This window comes from Gorilla gorilla, chromosome 18 (assembly GCF_029281585.2).
Source record: "Gorilla gorilla gorilla isolate KB3781 chromosome 18, NHGRI_mGorGor1-v2.1_pri, whole genome shotgun sequence".
NCBI classification, from domain to species: domain Eukaryota; kingdom Metazoa; phylum Chordata; class Mammalia; order Primates; family Hominidae; genus Gorilla; species Gorilla gorilla.
Window position 1 is genome coordinate 113,631,200 of NC_073242.2, and position 20,432 is coordinate 113,651,631.

The following is a 20,432-nucleotide window of genomic DNA, read 5'->3' on the forward strand; positions in this document are numbered from 1 at the left end:
CAAAGAGCTGAATGACTTAGGATGAGTGTTTTACATCTTTTAACTTCAGGAAAACAGCCATGGTGGTTCTACCAGCAAGTCGTTGAATGGATTAAGTGAGATAATAGTACAATATGTTTAGCACTGTGCCTGGCCTGTAATAAATACTCAATAAATGGCAGTATTTTCTATGGCAGACTTGGTGAATCCAGGACTAGGATCCCAGGCAAATCTTGGGGTTATAAAGGTTAGAAGGAACCAGGTTATGTCATCTTGAGTCTAGAATATAAGCTTCAAACTCTCCAAAGGAATAACCCTCAGGTCCTTGAACTCAAACCCGAAGCATCACATCTTTGCGTGAAGCCTGCAAAGGCTCGCTATTGCCTTGGAAGCAAATCTAGTCTTCTTACCTTGACTTACAAGACTGTCCATAATTGGGCTGGCCTGACTGCATGAGTCTCACCTTTCACTGTTCTCCCTTAATTCCCTGCCTGCCAGGAAGACGTATTTCAGCTTCGGCAATGCTTTGCCTTGCTAAAAATATCTCCTCTTAGCAAACAAGTTTGCCCAGAAGTTACGAAAGTAGGAGAGGGAACAAAGAAGATAGAGGCTTCTGGTTTGTTTATAAGGTTTTCACTATTTCTCCCTATCACTTATTCTATTATGCAAAGCCAGGGTCCAGGAGGGCAGAAAGAGGGAATGAGGACATACAAATTATGTGGACACTCTTTGCCTGTTTGAATGTCGGCGTATATAGGAGATCCTCCAACAGGTGGCCAGCCCGGGTCAAGCTGCGTCTGGCCTTGTGTTCAGGTGTGCAGGAAGTAGGATCATTCCTCTGAAATCTCACCACTTCCTCCAGTTGGCTGTTAGGGAAGGCTTTTATACCCTTGGCTGGGTGTGACGGAAAGGGGCAGGGACAGACAAAACTTGGAGTGCGGTCCCAGCTGTAGAATGCCAGTCTGGCAGACATAACAAAAGTGAGCACTTCTTCGCTTTTGGGACACCTTCCCCATTTGGTCTCGACGTTGAGTACCATGCTTTGGCAGGTGTCAGAGGTTGGCTCCCGGGAAACAGACCACGCAACAAGGGAGGTGTTCTCAGCATCCACACCTCACGGGGAGGGAGGTCAGGGGGATGGGGCGGGGAAGGAGGCTGATGGAGGAGTTGCTGACTGCAGGTACCTGGAGGCCTCAGCCTTCCTGGGCAGCAGGGATACGGGCAGGGATGTCCCCTGAGCATGATGGTCCCACCTGGAAGCCAGGGGGCTGACCTTGACACACTCCTGACCAGTCACTGGATGGCACTGCAGCCCCTTCTGTTTAGTCTTCACATCAGCAATGAAAGAGGGTGAAGTTCATGGAAATACTGTGGGGACATATCGCGTGATTTCTTTTCATGAAATGTCCAGAAAAGACAAACATATACAGCCAGTGGCTGTGGTAAAGCAGGACTGACTGCTAATGGGCATGAGGTTTCATTTAAGGGTGATGGAGATGTTCTAAAATTAGATGTGGTGGGGATTGCACAACTCTGTAAATTTCCTAACAATCACTGTGCTACACACTTAAAACGGGTGAATTTCATGGTACATAAATTATACCTCAATAATACTTCTAAAATACTGCAGGTGAGAGGGGCTCCAGCCAGAGAAATTGACTCCAACTCTCCCTTTCCACAAATCAAATGCTCAGATTTGCATTGTGGGAGGAGCCTGAGTGTTCATTGCAGGACAATGTAGGTTCTTTAGAGATTCTTTAGAGAGTGCAGACCACTTTCACATGCAGCTTCTCATTTCGTTCTGATAACCTAGAGGACAGGCAAATCATTGTAGGATGATGAGCACTGAGCTACAATGAATGTAGCTTGTTATCTTACGACAGACCTAGGAGAAGGAGGAAATCCAACTAATTTATTTACTTTTATCCCTTTGAGTCTATTCTCCACAAAGCAGCTATGATCTTTTTGATCGCAACTGGACTCCTCAGCTCAAAACCCTTCCAGGGCTCACTCCTCATGCGGAGTAAAAGCCAGGGCCCTCTCCATAGCCTATGTGACTCTCCAGGGTCTGACTTCCCTTCACCAGGCCCAGACTGTCTCCTTCCCCTCACAGCACTCACCTTGCCCAGGCCAGCAGCTGCCACACTGAAGCTCCGCCATGCCCGGTGGGCTCCTGCTGCTGGCAGTGCCTCCTCCTCCTTCCCGCTTGGCCCATTCTTCCTCCATCTTCCACTGCCATCTCCTCGGTGGACCCCTTCTTGCCTCCCTGTCTAAAACATCAGCACCCTCTCCCCCTGAGCACTTCCAGCCCTCCTCCCTGCTGATCTTTTTTCTCTTGAGCCATATGTGTTCTCTTTCTCTTTCTGTGGTTTGCCCCCTCTCTCTAGAATTGAAGCTTCATGAGGGCACTTGCTTCTTTTAGGCACTGCACCATCCGAGATGCCTAGAATTATACCTGGCAGAGAGAAAGGGCTTGATTGATATGTTTTGAAGAAATGAATGAAAGAATGAATGAATGACTTAGTTAATATGAATCTATTCTCTCGCTCCTTCTCACGTTCTTTTTTTCTTCCTGCCTTCCTGTTTCCCTTGGCCTCCACCCTCCCTTCCCACCCTCAACCCCTCCCCTGCCCCTCACTGTTTCAGGGGTCTCCCCTTTATTTCTGATATGTGTTCTTTGGGGCTGAGTGATGTGGTGCTTCCAGATAGCGTGATACTTGCTTTTAATGCACTTTCAGTTTCCCCTGAGAATGGGAAACAGGGAGGAAAGCAAATGAGGTTTTAACCTCAAATGCCCTAAGACAGGAAGATGAAGACCTTGCTTAGCTGCATGAAACCAGAGATCTTTGTGTAGGGATGACAGTCCTCTCCTAATAGAATCCTAATAGAGCCTAGAGGCTCCCTGAAGACACAACACTGCCCCTGTGATGGAAGCAAGGCTGGATGAGGCTGCAGCAGGCCTCGGATGACCTAGGCTAAAGATGCTGTGGATCACTGTCCGGAGACTGCTGTGGGGGGAATCCCACAAGACACACGTGGTCTGGTGTTGGTGGCGGCCCCAGAACCTCACTCTCCTCTGCACACCTCTGCGTGCCTACGTCTGTTCCTGTGACTGAGGGGATTGTGTTCAGCACATTGGAAGTGCGAAGATGTGTGGCATATGTCCGTGGATCTAGGCAGCTGATGCATGTCTGTTGCATGTGCATCTGCTCATGAGTGTGTGTGTATGTGTGTCTATCAAATGGATTCTGGTGTGTGTGTAAACCCACATGTGCATAAGTGTGTGCATTGGATGTCACAGAGAACGTTTGACATCAGCATGCGTCTAGTGAATCTGGAAAGCTGGAAGGGGCTGCGTGTCTACATGTGTCTGTGTTTCAGATCTGGCCTTAGGGCATCCACAGCCGAATTACTCACTCCTGATACAGACTGAGTGGCTCACCCTCATTTTCTCACTTCCTCCGTCCTGGTGTTAATAAGACTCATCCTTCACTTTTCTGCCATTTCTGCGGTTCTTTAGAGAGTGCAGACCACTTTCACATGCAGTTTCTCATTTCATTCTGATAACCTAGAGGACAGGCACATTATCCTCCTTGACAGATGAGAAAATTTCCTTCAACCCCTCTGTGTCCTGCCTCGAGGGGAGCAGTATTGGGCCTCTTCTCTGAGGCTGATGTAGCTGCTGATTCCTCTCACACCTCCTATGGGCATCTCCTCTGCTCTCTTGCATCTTCCTTCATTCTGTGTTTCTTTCTTCACCACTGTGTTTTCTTTCCTCTGACCCCTTCTTCCTCAAGGTCAGCCCCATTCCTTGTCTCCCATTTAACTGAAGAACTTCTTTCCATAGCTCTCCTTTTCTTCTATGCCAAAGTCCTCACTGTCCATGTAATCGCCTAGCACACACCAAAAGCTGCTCTTTCTAAATTCAGCCATCATCTGTTCATGGTCAAGCCTAGCAGCCTCCGTGATGTTGGAGGAGACCTCTGCCTTGTGTGACGTGGCTGTGCACTGTTCCTTTTTGGAATTCTCCTCTCTGTGCTTCTGGTTTTTCTTCTATGCTGACTAAAGTCTCTGTGGCCTTTGCTGACATTTTAGAAACTCATCAAATGGTTACGTTCCTCCGTTTTCCCTTTTCCCTCTTCCCATAATCTGGGTTGTGCCATTGTCTCCATCTCTTGCAGCTACTCTTGTATATGAGTGATTGTGACATTTGTCTCCCTCCTGAATGCAATTCCTCATGTCCCTTAGAAATCTCTGCTTCACGTCCAACAGGCTCTTCAACGTCAACAGGTCTACTCTAGCACTTGTACCCCAAAATGCCTTTTTAAAAGCCTTTGCCCACTTGGTAATGGCAACACCAGAAGTCAAGAGATCTTAATACACCCCTCCTTTACCCTGATCTTCGGTTCTTTCCCATACACTGCTCTTCTGCCTTTTGTAACTGTCTCTTGAATTGATTACATTATTTTTATCACCACCGTTTTTGTGTTGTCCTTCTCTGAGTTTCTGGCCATGGATTGGCACCCTCACAGGCTTCATGCATGAAATGACTGATGCAAATACACACACACACGCACAAACACAGAGAGTTGTCCCGAAGCAGGGTATATGGATGTCAGTCAAATCAGGTATGATGGTTCTTACACGGTCCCAGTCATACAGAAACATATGGCAGAACACACAAACTCATTAGCACAGACTCGATCAAAGGTGGGTACAGCCACAAATATAGAAGTAGACACTTGGCCACAAACACGTACTTATAGATATACACGTAAATCACAGGCAAAAGTAGAAGCAGAGCCACAGGTCCAGAAACTCAGAGCCACGGATAAATATTCACTGAAGTTTCTCCTAATGTAAGACAAAAACTTAAGCATCAGAAGAAGCAGGATGTCCTGACTTCAGTCATTCCTTTAAGATGCCCACCGTGACAGGCCCAGAGCATCGACATGCCCATGGTGGCTTCTCTACAATCAATACCTCCAGCAGCCCCCGCACCCTGTCCCTTCCAGGTACTGTTTTTCCCGAATCAGAGCCTCCTGCTTCTTTTCTTGGGCACTTTAGATCCACGGATTAACACAATTGTGCCAGTTGCCATGCTTCTGGGATGCGCCGTAATAATCAAGGAAATGGATGGGCAGCTGTGGAGTTGATGAGCTGGTGAGCTGGGAGGACACCAGAGGTAGGATGGGGATGGGACTCAGGGACCTGACCACTGTGGACACCCGTGAGGACAGAAATATCACCCATTTGTGGGTATGAAAACACAAGCAAGCACTTCATGACACACTATGCAAGGTTCATTATTGATGACACAGTATGCTTTGTCATTACTTTGGACACATTTAGACATATATTGTCATCATGAACAGAGGCCTATGTTTGCTCTAGGATGAAGCCCATACACCAGTCGTTTACATCTGCACAAAGTTTACGTCTTTTTAAAGTGTTTCCCTAGACCATGCTCTCATCTGAGGCTCAAGATATTTTTTTAATAATGAATGATACTCAGATATTACAAATATATTTTACATATTTCCTATTTTTGCCACCCTTAACAAACCAACAGAATCTTCATAGATGTTAAATATCAGTTTTGTGTAAATACAGCACGCTCTAATTTTCTTTTTTTTTTTTTTTTTTTGAGATGGAATCTCACTGTGTCACCAATGCTGGAGTACAGTGGCGCGATCTCAGCTCACTGCAACTTCCATCTCCCAGGATCAACTGATTCTCCTGCCTCATCCTCTCCAGTAGCTGGGATTACAAGCAGGTGCCACCACACCTGGCTAATTTTTGTATTTTTAGTAGAGACGGGGTTTCACCTTGTTGGTCAGGCTGGTCTCGAACTCCTGACCTTGTGATCCTCCCGCCTCGGCCTCCCAAAGTGCTGGGATTACAGGCGTGAGCCACTGCACCCAGCCAATGCTGTTTCTTTGTTTAGGGTTGGGTTCGTTTTGGGTGGTTGGCTTTTTTGTTCGTTTTGTTATATTATTCTTGCTTTTTCTTCTGTCTTATACAGAATCTAGTTTTCTTTGCCTGCATATTGAGTCCTTTTCACTTCCTAGAGACTAAAGTGTCTCTTACTTAGTCTCTTTCATTGAGATTTTAATATTCTTCTGTGATCAGTATAGTGTATACAAAATAGAATGCATTGAATATGATATTCTATATTTTCCTACATAGCTTGTCTTAAATATTCTCTCTGCTAGCTAGGTAAATTGGAGCAGTTTGCATGCAACCTCTCTGAACTTTCTTCATTGATTAAGGAGGGATAAGATATACTTTGGAAGTCTATTGGAAATATTTGAGGGGACTCATGCCAAGTGCCCAGCACATCGGCCAGCATATGCTTGCTGTATCATTATTATAGTAGTTTGGAGTAGTGATGGTGAGGGCTTTGGAGTGATGATGATGGTGGTTGGAACATGGTCTTCACAATTGCCTTATTGGTCATGGCCTAGGAGTATTGCCTACTAACAAACCCAAATATAACTTTGTCCCTGCTATGGAACATTTAGGATGTTTTCCATTTTTGCCCCTTATAAATCATGTCTCACTATACATCTTCCTTCATACAGTTTTATTCTTCTTTTGAAAGTAACATTTGGATGGATTCCTAGGAGTAAAATTACTGAGTGAAGGGATATGTACATTCATAAAGCTCTCGATAAATAAATATTGCCTGATTACTTTTCACAAGGGTGCTATGAATTTATACTCCCACCCAAATCAAGAGAATGGCTATTTATAGATGCTTTCAGAGCCGTAGCTTATCTTGTTTCCTGTTTGAATTTTATTACATAAATTTTCCTTTAAAACTATCACACACACACACACACAAACACACTTTTATGGGGCCTTGGGGCCAAAGATGGAATGAAACTATCATTTATCACATGATTTTGATAGGAACCTGTTGTTAGGTTTGAGATGCTTACTTCTGATGATGCAGAAGACAATTTTAATTAGTATGTGGCATTAAATAAGATCAGTTTGCATATTGGAAATGATATTCTTTTTCAATTATCTTTCAGTCCTCTGATCAGATCAAAGAGGAAGTCTCAGCTTGGTGCTAACACGCCTTTAACACCGCTCTGGCCCCTTTTTACCTGTAAGATGAAGAGCTTTCCATAGGCAACAGTTTCTAGCTCAAATGTAATAGTGTCATTAGGTCTCCAGCATGTTTATTTTTATGTTTTCCTTCTTTTATGTGAAGTGATACTAATGTTTTATTTAAAATGATACAAAGTTTTCATTTTGAACACATTTAATTAAAAATATGAGTTACGCATAGAGCAAACACCCTGACAGTGTCACTCCAATAACTGAACTTGTGACATGCTACTTGGAGAGTGCATTTCAACAGTTGCCCCACTGATCGTATGATAACAACACATTTCCCTTGACAATACACTGAATACAAGTCTCCATAATGCCTGACATAGTTTGGGACTTTGTGATTGTCCCTTTATCCCTATTCATTTGTGAGTGTAAGGACCTTGCAGTGGCTCATGAAGAGAGTTGCTTTTTATTTTTCATTTTTAAAATTTTTTTGAAGACTCTTAACAAAGTATAACCATTTTGAAAATGCCTATCCATTACCCTAGATAAAAATTACCTATTATTGGAAGAGTACCTAAAAAAATATTCAAGGGGTACAAGTGCAGGCTTCTTACATGCACACATTGTGTAGTGGGAAGTGTGGCCTTTTAGTGAACCCATCACCCAAAGAGTGAACGTTGTACCCAACAGGTAATTTTTCAGCTCTCACCCTCCTCCCACCCTCCCACTTTCTGAAGTCCCCACTGTCTCTTATTCCACTCTGTATGCTCACAAGTACCCACTGTTGAGCTCCCACCAAAAAGTGAAAATATGCGGCATTTTTCTGTTTGAGTTATTTCCTTTGGATAATGTCTTCCGGCTTCATCCATGTTGCTGCAAAAGACATGATTTTATTCTTTTTTTAGGTTTGAGTAGTATTTTATGGCATGTGCGTGTGTGTGTATGAGTATGTGTGTGTGCGTATATGTATGTGTGTGTATATATCTTTATAGATATGTTTATATATACGTATAGATATATTTATATATACGTATAGATATAAATATATATATAGATATAGATATAAATATATATATATATATATATATATCCCGCATTTTCTTTTTTTTTTTTTTTTTGAGACTGAGTTTCACTCTTGTTGTCCAGGCTGGAGTGCAATGGCGCGATCTCGGCTCACTGCAACCTCTGACTCTTGGGTTCAAGTGATTCTCCTGCCTCAGCCTCGTGAATAGCTGGGATTACAGGCATGCACCACCACGCCCGGCTAATTTTGTATTTTTAGTAGAGACGAGGTTTCTCCATGTTGGTCAGGCTGGTCTCAAACTCCCAACCTCAGGTTATCTACCCTCCTCAGCCTCCCAAAGGGCTGGGATTACAGGCGTGAGCCACTGCATCCGGCCCCACATTTTTTTTTATCCTGTCTTCTGTTGATGGACACTTAGGTTCATTCCATGTCTTTGCTATTGTGAATAGTGCTATGATAAACATACAAGTGCAGGTATTGTTTTGATATAATGATTCCTTTTCCTTTGCGTATATACCCGATAGTGGGATTGCTAGGTTGAATGGTAGTTCTGTTTTCAGTTCTTTGAGAAATCATCATACTGTTTTTCATAGAGTTTGCACTAATTTACACTCCCACCAACAGTATATAAACATTCTCTTTTGTCTGGAGCCTCACCAATATTTGTTGTTTAAGACTTTTTAATCATAGCCATTCTCACTGGTATAAGATGATATCGCATTGTGGTTTCAATTTGCATTTCTCTGATGATTCGTGATATTGAGCATTTTTCATATGTCTGTTGGCCCCTCGTACATGTCCTTTTGAAGAATGTCTGTTCATGTTGTTTGCCCCGCTTTCTTTTGTTTGTTTGTTTGTATTGAGCTGGGGTCTCGTTCTGTCACCCAGGATGGAGTTCAGTGGTGTAATCTTGGCTCACTGCAATGTCCGCCTCCTGGGTTCAAGCAATTCTCCTGCCTCAGCCTCCCTAGTAGCTGGGATTACAGGTACCTGCCACCATGCCTGGCTAATTTCTGTGTTTTTAGTTGAGACCTGGTTTCACCATGTTGGCCAGGCTGGTCTCAAACTCCTGACCTCAGGAGATCAGCCTGCCCTGGCCTCCCAAAGTGCTGGGATTACAGGTGTGAGCCACCGCACCCGGCCTGCCCACTTTTAATTGGGTCATTTTTGTTGTTTGAGTTCCTTGTAAATTCTGGATAATAGTCCTTTGTTGGATACATACTTTACAAATATTTTTCCCATTCTCTAGGTTATCTGCTTACTCTGTTGATTGCTTATTTTGCTGTGCAGAAGCTTTTTAGTTTAATTAAGTATGAATTGTCCATTTTTTTTTTTTTTGGTCATGTTTGCTTTTGAGGACTAGGCCATAAATTCTTTGCCGAGGCCAATATCTAGAAGAGTTTTTCCTAGGGTTTCTTCTAGAATTTTTATAGTTTCAGGTCTTATGTTTAGGTCTTTAATCCATCTTGAGTTAATTTTTGTATATGGTGAAAGCTGTGGGTCCAATTTCACTCTTAGGTATATGATTATCCAATTTTCCATATGGGATTCCTGAGTGGGATTCCACTCCATATATATGGAGTGGATTCCACTCCATATATATGGAGTGGATTCCACTCCATATAAACTCCCAATAAATGGGATTCCAACACCATTTATTGAATAGAGCGTCATTTCCCTATCATATATTTTTGCCGACTTTGTTGAAGATCGGTTGGTTGTAGGTATGTGGCTTTAGTTCTGGATTCTCTGTTCTGTTCCATTAATCTAGATTTACACCAGTACCATCCTGTTTTGGTTACTATAGCCTTGTAGTATAATTTGAAGTCAGGCAATATGATGCATCTAACTTTGTTCTTTTCACTTAGGATTTGTTATAAAACCAATTCTTGATTGGCTATAAATCAAATAAAATTTTATATCTAAGCAAGTCCTCCAGATTCCTGACCAGGTGAGTAATCCACTAGCTTGGCAGATTGAGAACAGCAATATGCAAGCAATGAGGGATGCATAAATCAAGACTGTCATTGTGAATAGAATGATTTGGAAGTTGGGTGTTCAAATAGCTTAATGATAGTTATAGTGAATAACAATGTCAGCTTTAGTATTATTCTAATAATGTACTTGGTAATGCTAATAGGGTTTGATAGAATACAACGAACACTTTCCAAACAGCTGTATGCTTTCCCAACAAAGGAACTCTATCTCGGAGCAGACTGATACATCATTTCAATGGGAGATTTTAATCAATCCTTTTGTTTTCCCTTTTAGGATATATTTAAATTTGCAAGAACTTCTCCTGTCCCAAGACAAAAGAGGTCCATTGTGGTATCTCCCATTTTAATTCCAGAGAATCAGAGACAGCCTTTCCCAAGAGATGTTGGCAAGGTAAGTCAGACAAACAGCAAATGACAAAAACATGTTCTTATGAAAAGATGAGCACACAGGAAGCAGACTGAGTATGACTGTCTTGGTGACCAGCTGGAATTAGTCTTCATCTCTCTATGATAAGAGACCAAATGGTTTTGTCATGAAAAGAATGTTGGAAGGTCATTCATATGCAAAAGAGGAAATTGGAAAAAAACAATAGCAGCTTTGAATATTACGGGATCAACATGGTAGATGATGTTGAAATTATGCAGGAAGATGTCAATGGTTAAGAAACAAGGCTCATTGCTTTTATAGATTATATTCAGGTGATCACCAGATAGGGCCCCCTAGGATGGTGGTATGTTGACATGTGGCCTTCACTGAGATCCTGTTTTTCAAATATTTAGGTCTAAGCATACCACTGGGTCAGTTTTCCAAAAACTAAACCAGATTAAGGGAATAAAATCATACTAACCATATCCAGAACCGGATATGGAAAACACTGTCCCGTGAATCAGAACAATAGCTTTTCCAGGAAGAAATAGTCACTGTTAAATGTGCCAAAATACTGATACTGCCTCATCAGTACATTCTCCCCTCTTTAAGAGAGTCAACATGGAGAATCAAATTTTGAGCAGTTTGTACTTTTTGGTTGTTAGAAACAAGTGCTCAGTGCCGCAAAGAAGAACCAGCACTCAGGAAAAGAGTTTTCTTAGCAAGGCAATTTACTTCTGCAGAAGGGTGCTGCTTGCACTTCTGGCCACTTGGAGAGCACACCAAACAAAAGAGGGAAGGGGTTTTTATCCCTCACGTGGTTAGTCCCTGCTTCTGTGTCCTGTCCCCATTGGCTGCAGTTGGATTGCACAATCTAAGCTGACCTGATTGGCCACTGTTTAAAATTGAATATGGCTAATTAGGCAGGAAGGGAGAGACTGTCTGTTATGGTACAAGGCTTTTTGGGCATGTCAGGGCACGGTAAAGGCGGGAAGGGTAGTTTCATTGGGAAGAGCTGTTTCAGCTGGAGGGGCAGTTTACAGAATGGGTAGCCAGGATTAAAGAGGACTCTTTCCAAATAAGAAAGAGATGTGAGTCACAGATTGAGACTGATGGGAGAAGTTGTTTACAGAGCAGGTAGCTTAGGAGAAGGGACAAGGAAGTTGATCTCGAGAACAAAGAACAAGGGAGTCAGAAATTAAACCTTTGAAAAGGAACTTACTGTATCAGACATTGGTGAGCCTGGAATTCTAAAAATGGTGGTTGGTTAAATGAATGATCTTAATGGCAGTTGCTATTGAACTACTAATTCATTAAATACACAGTACATGTTATATGCTGGACTCCAAGATTGGGACTGGGTGTGAAGAAGCAGATAATAAAGCTAACATGCTAGTGGGAAGACAGAAACAAGAACATTGCAGAGTATGACAAATGCTTTGAAAATCAGAAATGGGATGATGTGAAAAAAAGAGCAAATGGCAGGATGAAGGAGTAGAGGGAGGAGGGAATCTTCACGCAGATGGCTGTGATGGCTGGTGGGAGGTACTGATGTTTGAGGGGAGACTGGAAGGGTGAGAAAGGAAGAGTTACAGGAATATCTGGTTGAACAGCATCTTTGGCAGAGGTGAGTCTACATGCAAAGGCCTGAAGATGGGAAAGAATAGCGCGTAGTAGAGTCGCAACATGCCTGGGTTGCATGAGAGTGAGCAAGGATGGCAGTGGTAAAAGTGAAATCAGAGAGTCCAGCCTGCCTTTGGATGAGGAGTTGGGGTTTCATCGTGCATGCTGCTGGGGACCACTGGAAGATTTCCCCAGGAGACTGCATGTTTTGAAAGATCATCCTGGCTGCCTTGTAGAGAATGATTAGTGGTAGCAGAGCAGTAGAGAGGAGTGGAAGCAAAGAGACCCACTAAGAGGGGAGTTTGGTGGTGATCTGAACAAAGGTGACTTGGACTATTGAAAATTGATCTGGGACAGGCACGGTGGTTCACGCCTGTAATCCCAGCACTTTGGGACGCTGAGGCGGGAGGATCACCCGAGGTCAGGAGTTCAAGACCATCCTGGCCAATGTGGCGAAACCCCGTCTCAACTAAAAATACAAAAATTAGCCAGTGTCGCGGCACGCCTGTAATCCCAGCTACTTGGGAAGCTGAGGCAAGAGAACCACTTGAACCCAGGAGGTGGAGGTTGCAGTGAGCCGGGATCATGCCACTGTACTCCAGCATGGGCGACAGGGTGAGACTCTGTGTCAAACAAACAAACAAACAAAAAATCAATCTTTATTGCAAATTGAAAGAAGTGCTAATCCAATATCCTGGTAATCATTATATTTATCATTTTAAACTCCCACTATGCCAAAGATACCTTTCTCTAAGCAAAAATCTTTTTAAGAGTCTGGGACATGATACAAAGGGAAGCAGAGCTGCTCTAAAGGGATAGCCCTGTCCCCTTGGGCAGCCCTAGCCACTGTGATGATCCTTTTCTAGACAGGTTTCCTGGGAGACCAAGATGCCAGATGCCAAGGGACCTGACTCCCCACTTCTTCAAAGCTCTGCCCAAACAGTTTCTGAGACTCAAGATGCATTCTCATTTTTCAGTTTTCTTTTAGATAATCCTGGGCTTCTCAACTCTCACCATGCATCAGAATCAGCAGAGACACTTAAAATGCAGATGTCAGGGCTCCACCCTCAGAGATTGATTCCACTGGGGTGGGGGTGAGGACCATACATCAATATATGTTAAAATATCCGAGGTGATTCAGATATGCAGCCAAGGTGGAGGACTGCTGGTCTTAAGCAGTCCTCCAAGAGTGGTTGTGGACCAGCTACATTAGCATCCCCTGGGAGCTTGCTAGAAATGCATATTTTCATGTCCCACCCCAAAACCGCTGAGCCAAAAACTCTGGGGTTAAAGCCAGGAATCTGCGTTTTTACACAGCTTCTAGGTGATTGTGACGCACACTGAAATTTATGGAGGGCTGACCTGAAATGCACTTTCTCCCCCTGTCCACCACTAGTACACAATAGTTTCAGTTGCAATTCCATTAATTAGGTTATAATAAGGACAATCACATTTCAGTTGCCTGGAACATCCCAGTTTACACCTGTCGTCCAAATCTGTCATGTCCAGATTTAGACAATAAATTAGGTAGCCATCCTATAGTTTTCTTCAATTGCACACAATTTCCTCCGGGGTATATTTGGGTGAATTTCTCACAAGCCTCTTTTCTTGAGCTATTCAATGGGTCCATAAGCATGCAGCTAATTGGGAACATTCTTCTGCATTGTTTTTTTACTTATTACAGCTTCAAAAAGCAATTTGGTTTCCAAGCTGAGGACTCACCTCTTCTTAGCCCCTTATGTGTTGCCCATACTTGTTCTCTACAAAGCAACTGCTTTTCTAAGTGTGGTAGGCTACTAACTAGACAATGTGCAAGAGCCTTCAAAACCTCTAGATGTTTTTTGTAGAATTACTGCACTGCTTTGCAAAAACTATTTATTTGTCCATGCTTTTTATGCCTTTGAAGGTACATATTTTCCTTTTTGTTCCTGCTTGTTTCTATTTATCTATCTTACTCTTTATATCTCCTGTCTTATCCTCATCAACTCCACCACAGCTGACAAGCTGTGCTCTGCAGAGCTGTGGAAGAGGACGTAGGTGTTTTCAGTGAGAGCTGGGGAGGCGGGGAGAAGGGAAGGAAGACCACAGAGGCAGAGCTCTGGCCTCCAAACACCACCACGCTCCCAAAAAATCTCTAAGTCAGGACACCTCTAATTTTGTAAATATTACGTATTAGACTTCGATATAGAATGCCATTTGAAGAAGAGATTCTGCAGCTCTAAAAGTATAAAGACGTTTGTCTTTGGCTTCCCCTAGAAGTGGACCGCAAGACAAGAATTCAAATGAAGGCAGTTCATTTGAGAGGTGGAGGAAATATTTGTAATAAAGTAAGGGAGAGACGTGGAGAAGGGAAGGCAGCTAGGAGAGAAGCTTGTTTATGAAGCCAGCTACCCCTGTGGGTGACTGGATTGTAATCTCAGGGGCTAACTTTAACATGGTGTGGAACACACTGTCAGCGTTACACCACCCCCAGGGGATGGCACTGGGATACTTTGACACCAGCTGGGGTATTTCTACTCCCAGCAGTCATTGGTGGAGGGCCGCTTCCAGGGGTGTAAATTCCCTGGCATATCAGGTCTGCCCTGCACTCTGTGCGCTGACTCGACAGCCTGCTGAGGTTTGGAGGAGAACCTTAGACAAAAAGGATTCTGTACAGCAGCCACCAGTCTGCTGGTCTGCACTGAAAAGCTGACACATAGGGGATGTGGACAGGGCACTGATCCCTTCTGCTTCATCAGCAAAACTAATATATCTATTTTTTTTTTGCATACTTTGTTTCATCCTCTGCTTTTACCTCATTTCCTGAACTAGCTTTCTCATGTGCTGGGCTTTTGAAACCCCCTGTACTTGCCTCTCTCTCTCCATTAATAAGTAGTTCCTGCATCCCAGGAGGGAAAACCTCTGAAATTCAACCTAATTCGTATCAACAAGCATATATTCAGCATCTGTTTTTTATAAGGAACTGTGCTAGGGGCTGGGAATTTAATGGAGGAGAAAAGAGACAGAATCATTGATCTTGTGGGATTACAAAAGAGGTGACAATATCAGCACATAGTCATTATTTGTCCAGCACTGTGCTAAGCACTTTTCATCTATTATGTTGAATTCTTATGATAACAACCACATGAGGATCATTTTCCAGCATGCCAGTGAAGGTAATGAGACTCAGGGGTGACGTAACCTGTCCAAAGCCACACAGCTAGTTCATAACAGAGCCAAGCTTTGTTACTGCTTTTTGAGATTTCAAAGTCTGTGCTCTTAACCAGTATCTTCAGGAAATACTAAGCCCAATCTGAGAATACTCTTCTGTGGAATGAAATATCTTCACTGACAATTTCTCTTTTTAAAACAGCATTAAAATTAAGTGCAATTCTTGGAAATGCACTCGAAAATAAGGTGGACAGAGGGTTGGATCAATAGATCGATATCTGATATGTGATAAAGGAAGTATATTAAAATGTTAGTGGTAGAATATAAGTTGGTGAACATATGGGTACTTGCTGTACAATTCTTTCAAGTTTTCTCTGCATTTGGAAATTTTGTAATAAAATGTTGGGAAAAATTAAGTTTAACTAAATATAAAATTATCATAAAAGACACAGGAGTTAGCATGGGGGCACAAAAACGCTTTTTAAATCATTTGTCTTGCATTTCAAGAGGGTGAATGGAGGCAAAGTAAGTAACTGGTTCTTGATTTTTTTGGTCATATTTTATTACAACCCGAATTCCTTTAAAGAAAGGAGACTCATATCCTGAAGAATGAAGACATCAAAAGCAAGGTGCTGTGGCAAGTTAGCCCTTGGTGGAGGGTTTTTCACAATTGGATATCCTGCTGTATAGAACTGAATACCCACAGCAGGGTTATGCAGGCAGCTCCAGGGATGAGAAAAAGTGTCTTGACTGATACATAATTTATCTGTCTGCCAAGTAATTAATTAGTTGGTAAGTAGCTAAACTACTAGAATTTGGGATCTGCTTTTCCACAATACGAGGGAATCATATTACAACCCTGAGATTCCAAATCACTGCTACTCACTTAGATAGCAGGTGGGGAGTATAAGGGGGTGTATGACCCCCTACACACACACAGGAGACAACCCGATAGATCACTGCCAGCCCTGGGAAAATGAGTTTGCCTTCTAATTTCTGGCTGTTTTCCATGGTACATTCTGCCCTAGACTATCTGTCATAGTTTTGGAAGACAAGGTAAAACACCCAGTCATGAACATACTTGCTCATACCTGTGATTTTCTTTCCATTTTTGAACTCTAGACAGCAGGGAGGAGCTGACAGTGAGTGCTCTGGAGAGGAACATGCAGATCCCAAAGTGGTTTTTTTCCCCTCCCCCTTCAAAGTATGACTATTTCAAAATATGGGCCATAAATAATTTCTCATTTTTACCAACTTTCACTGATAAATAATTGATTGCATCTTTAAAGATTTTTGAGTTCTTGGACCCGATTGATTGAGAGCAGGGGACTTTAAATCTGTAAGCCAGCAAGGAGGTCTTTGGGAGATGTATTTTATTCTGTTTTATATTAAGTTTGAAAGACAAGTCATTTATGAAATGCTTATTAGAGATTCTGCTTTCATCACAAACCCTTTTCATCAAAACCAATGAAAGTACTTTTTTTTACAGGAAATCCTGTTTTAAAGACCCTATAAATTGGTAGAATGGGCATTTAGAAGGTCATCTTTATCCCAGAATAGAAGAAATATGTAACTGGACCAAGTGCTCATTGTAAAGGGAATCAACATTGATCATTACACTAAATCATGAAAACCACTCAACCAGGACTCCGCTTTGATTGTGTTATGAACGTAAGTCAGACATGAGGGTAATTTACATCAGCTCTGCCATGTTCCTCAGTGTTCTGTGCATCTGATTCTTAGAGGTCTCGCTGCATCCAGATACTCTGTACCTGAGATTTATCCCCACCCATGCGAATAGGTGCCAAGGAGTCTGATAGTCTTGGAATTTAATTTGTTTTATTCTATTTCATAGCCATTTGCCTCACTTTGAAGACCCACGAAGGCCAAGCTATATCCTTAGAGGCTGGACCAGAAAGCTGGTACTGAAGCCCCAGCATCTCTCCATCACCCCTCTCCTGAAATGCAGACTCAGGGTTACTTGCTGTTGCCTGATTGATTTTGTGATCAGGTACTTACTGGGTTGTCTAGGGTAACCCAGTAACTGCTGTCATCCCTCTACCTCTTTTAAAATCTATTGTTTTGTACTCTTTATCTATGTCTAACTATATACACTTATCTCAGAAATTTACATCTGCTTAATTTCTACCCCCCACCCACCCCCCGACACCCCCTTTTTTTTTTTTTTTGAGACAGAGTCTTTCTCTGTCACCAGGCTGGAGTGCATTGGTGCAATCTCTGCTCACTGCAATATCCGCCTCCCAGCTTCAAGCAATTCTCCTGCTCAGCCTCCCTAACTGGGACTACAGGTGGATGCCACCACGCCCAGCTAATTTTTGTATTTTTTTAGTAGAGACAGGGTTTCACCATGTTGGCCAGACTCATCTGGATCCATCTGCCTCGGCCTCCCAAAGGGCCGGGATTACAGGCATGAGCACCTGGCCTTAATTTCCCCCTTTTAAGGCAACTAGCAGTTTTATTCAATAACTAAAACTTACCATAGGCTAGAGTATAGGAGAAAAATTGGAATACAGAGTATCTAAGATGCCCAAAGGCTCAGTGCTCAAAAATTCTTCTTGAGATGAACATCACAGTTTATTTCTACATTCAGCAGCCATAGCTACACATAAGCCTTTCCTATTTCCAAGTCTTTGAACTGTCACTTCTTCCTGGGATACACCCTCTGTATCCTTATTCCTTAGGAGCAGCCCACATTCACACTCTAAGGCTGCACTGTCCCATGGAACATTGACATTATTGCAGGAAGTTCTGCCTCTGCACAGCCCAATATGGTACCCACTAACCACATGTGGTCAATGCAGTTATAAAATCTTTACTAATTTTAATTGAGGCTCAAAAAGTAACACTTCATTCCATTATTGGGACAACTTGGCAGGTGAATGTACCTTTTTAATGATACATTTTAATCTATTTACAGATAAAATATTTTTTACTGAAAAGGCAATGTCCACACTGAGATGTTTTGTAAGTGTAAAATACATATTAGATTTCAAAAGCTTCTCACACGAACACAAAAAGAATGGAAAATGTCTCCTTAATAATCTTCGTATTGATTTCATTTGGAAACAAATCCCTTGTATTTCTTTTCACTTTTTTTTAACGTGGCTGCCAGAAAAGTATTAAATTATTAATATGGCTCACGTTGTATTTTTATCAGATGGTGCTAATTTAAATAAGGCCTATTTTTGATACAGTCTCTCCTCAGTGGAATTATGTTTTTGAGACAGAGTCTCGCTCTGTCACCCACACTGGAATGCAGTGGCGTGATCTGTGCTCACTGCAACCTCTGCCTCCTGGGTTCAAGAGATTCTCATGCCTCAGCCTCCCTAATAGCTGAGATTACAGGTATGCACCACCATGCCTGGCCAACTTTTGTATTTTTGGTAGAGATGGGGGTTCACCATATTGGTCAGGCTGGTCTCAAACTCCTGGCCTCAAGTGATCCACCTGCCTCGGCTGCCCAAAAATGCTGGGATTACAGGTGTGACCCACTGAGCCCAGCCCATGGAATTTTACTTGATCTCTTTTATACATTGTTTATACATCTTTGATGGCAGTTAACACATTTTGAGAGACAATGTCCTTCCCTGCCTTCCCACTAACTGTAATTCATCAGATGTGGTGGCCCAGGACAGGGCCTAACACAGAGTAGCGACTCAAATATTCTCTGAATTGAATTCTAGCCATATATATGGCTGATTAACATAGACATTCACTGCTTACTGATTAATTAAAGTGATCATAGCCTGCTTTGTTGTTAGAATGGATTTAATAGACCATTATATGATCAGTCTGGATATTTCCAGCAAATTTTAATTTTCTAAATTGGTAATGAGGCCACCAGATAAATTGCTTGGCAGTCAACTATTATGTCTGGTCATATAAGCATTCTTAGTAGATTTTTTTTTTTTTCTTTGAGACAGAGTCTCGCTCTGTCACCCGGGCTGGAGTGCAGTGGCACAATCTTGGCTCACTGCAACCTCTGCCTCCCAGGTTCAAGCAATTCTGCCTCAGCTTCCCAAGTAGCTGGGATTACAGGCGCCCGCCACCATGCCCAGTTAATTTTTGTATTTTTAGGAGAGATGAGCTTTCACGGTGTTAGCCAGGCTGCTCTAGAACTCCTGACCTCAGGTGATCCACCTGCCTCGGCCTCCCAAAGTGCTGGGATTACAGGCATGAGACGCTGTGCCCAGCCAGTAGATTCTGATAGATTTGATGTTGATGGATTTTATGTGGGGATGGGGTGGGGGAAGAGAGAGAGAGAGAGAGAGAGAGAGAGAGAGTTACATGACTGTATTTCTGAATTTGCCTATGTATATGATGGTGTTTTAATTCCAATTAAATGAAAACACTCATAACTTTTATCTTTTTTCACAACTGAACACAGTCAATTCTAACTTATTTTTGCTAAGTCTAATAAAAGCTATATTCACCATTTGCAAGTGTTGCCCTCCTGCAAATTTTAATTAATGATAAAACATAATCGGGTGGTTTTGGCTTTTTGCCAAATACATATATATGCAAAACTTCCCTCCATGATCTACGTCCCGCAAATAAAGGCATCTGAGCCCAAGAAGGAGGCAATATTTTTAACCCTGAGTTTATCACCCTTTCGGTTCTCCATTTTAAAGGTTCCTAGAACTTTATTGTTATTATGAACATTTGGCCTCAGACTGAATTTATATTTAATTATTTGTGAACATTCAAGGACCTGGCATTTCAGCTTGAATTAGCATCCAGACTTAGGGTTGTTGAAGAATTTTCAAATTGGACTAGAATCTTCACTACCTAATGAATGTCTGGATCTAAGCCAAACATGGCTAACCCTACTGTCCTGCTTAGTTTTTACAACAGCCCTATAAAGTAGGCAATCCTACACTCATTTCTGAGATGAGAAAGTGGAAATTAAGAGAGATCAAGTAACTTGCCCAGGGTAACCCTCTTAAAGAACGGCAATGCTGAGACCCAAATCCAAGACTCTTCAATGCCACATCAGTGATCTATCCACCACAACGTGTGTGAATGCTTAAAGCTTCCATGGGTCTTTGCTGTTTGCATAGCACACTCACACAAATGGTCATTTGACTCTCATAAGTACCCTCAGAAATCAATATTATGTCCCTGTTGTACAGTGGAGGCTCTGAACTGAGCATGACCAAGGTGCAGAAGCATCTTGCAAGACAGTCTATTTGTGGTACAAACT

The 20,432-nt window shown here is 42.4% G+C and overlaps 1 protein-coding gene across 3 annotated transcripts in view; it reads left to right on the forward strand.

Annotated features, from left to right (window-relative positions):
• CDH13 (cadherin 13) overlaps nt 1-20,432 on the forward strand; it is a 1,164,256-nt gene that overhangs the window by 489,888 nt on the left and 653,936 nt on the right. For all 3 annotated transcript variants that reach the window (XM_004058060.5, XM_063700359.1, XM_004058064.5), the window contains one exon: nt 10,343-10,459. In XM_004058060.5, the coding sequence (XP_004058108.3) occupies nt 10,343-10,459 (117 nt within the window). The remainder of the gene's footprint in view (nt 1-10,342; nt 10,460-20,432) is intronic.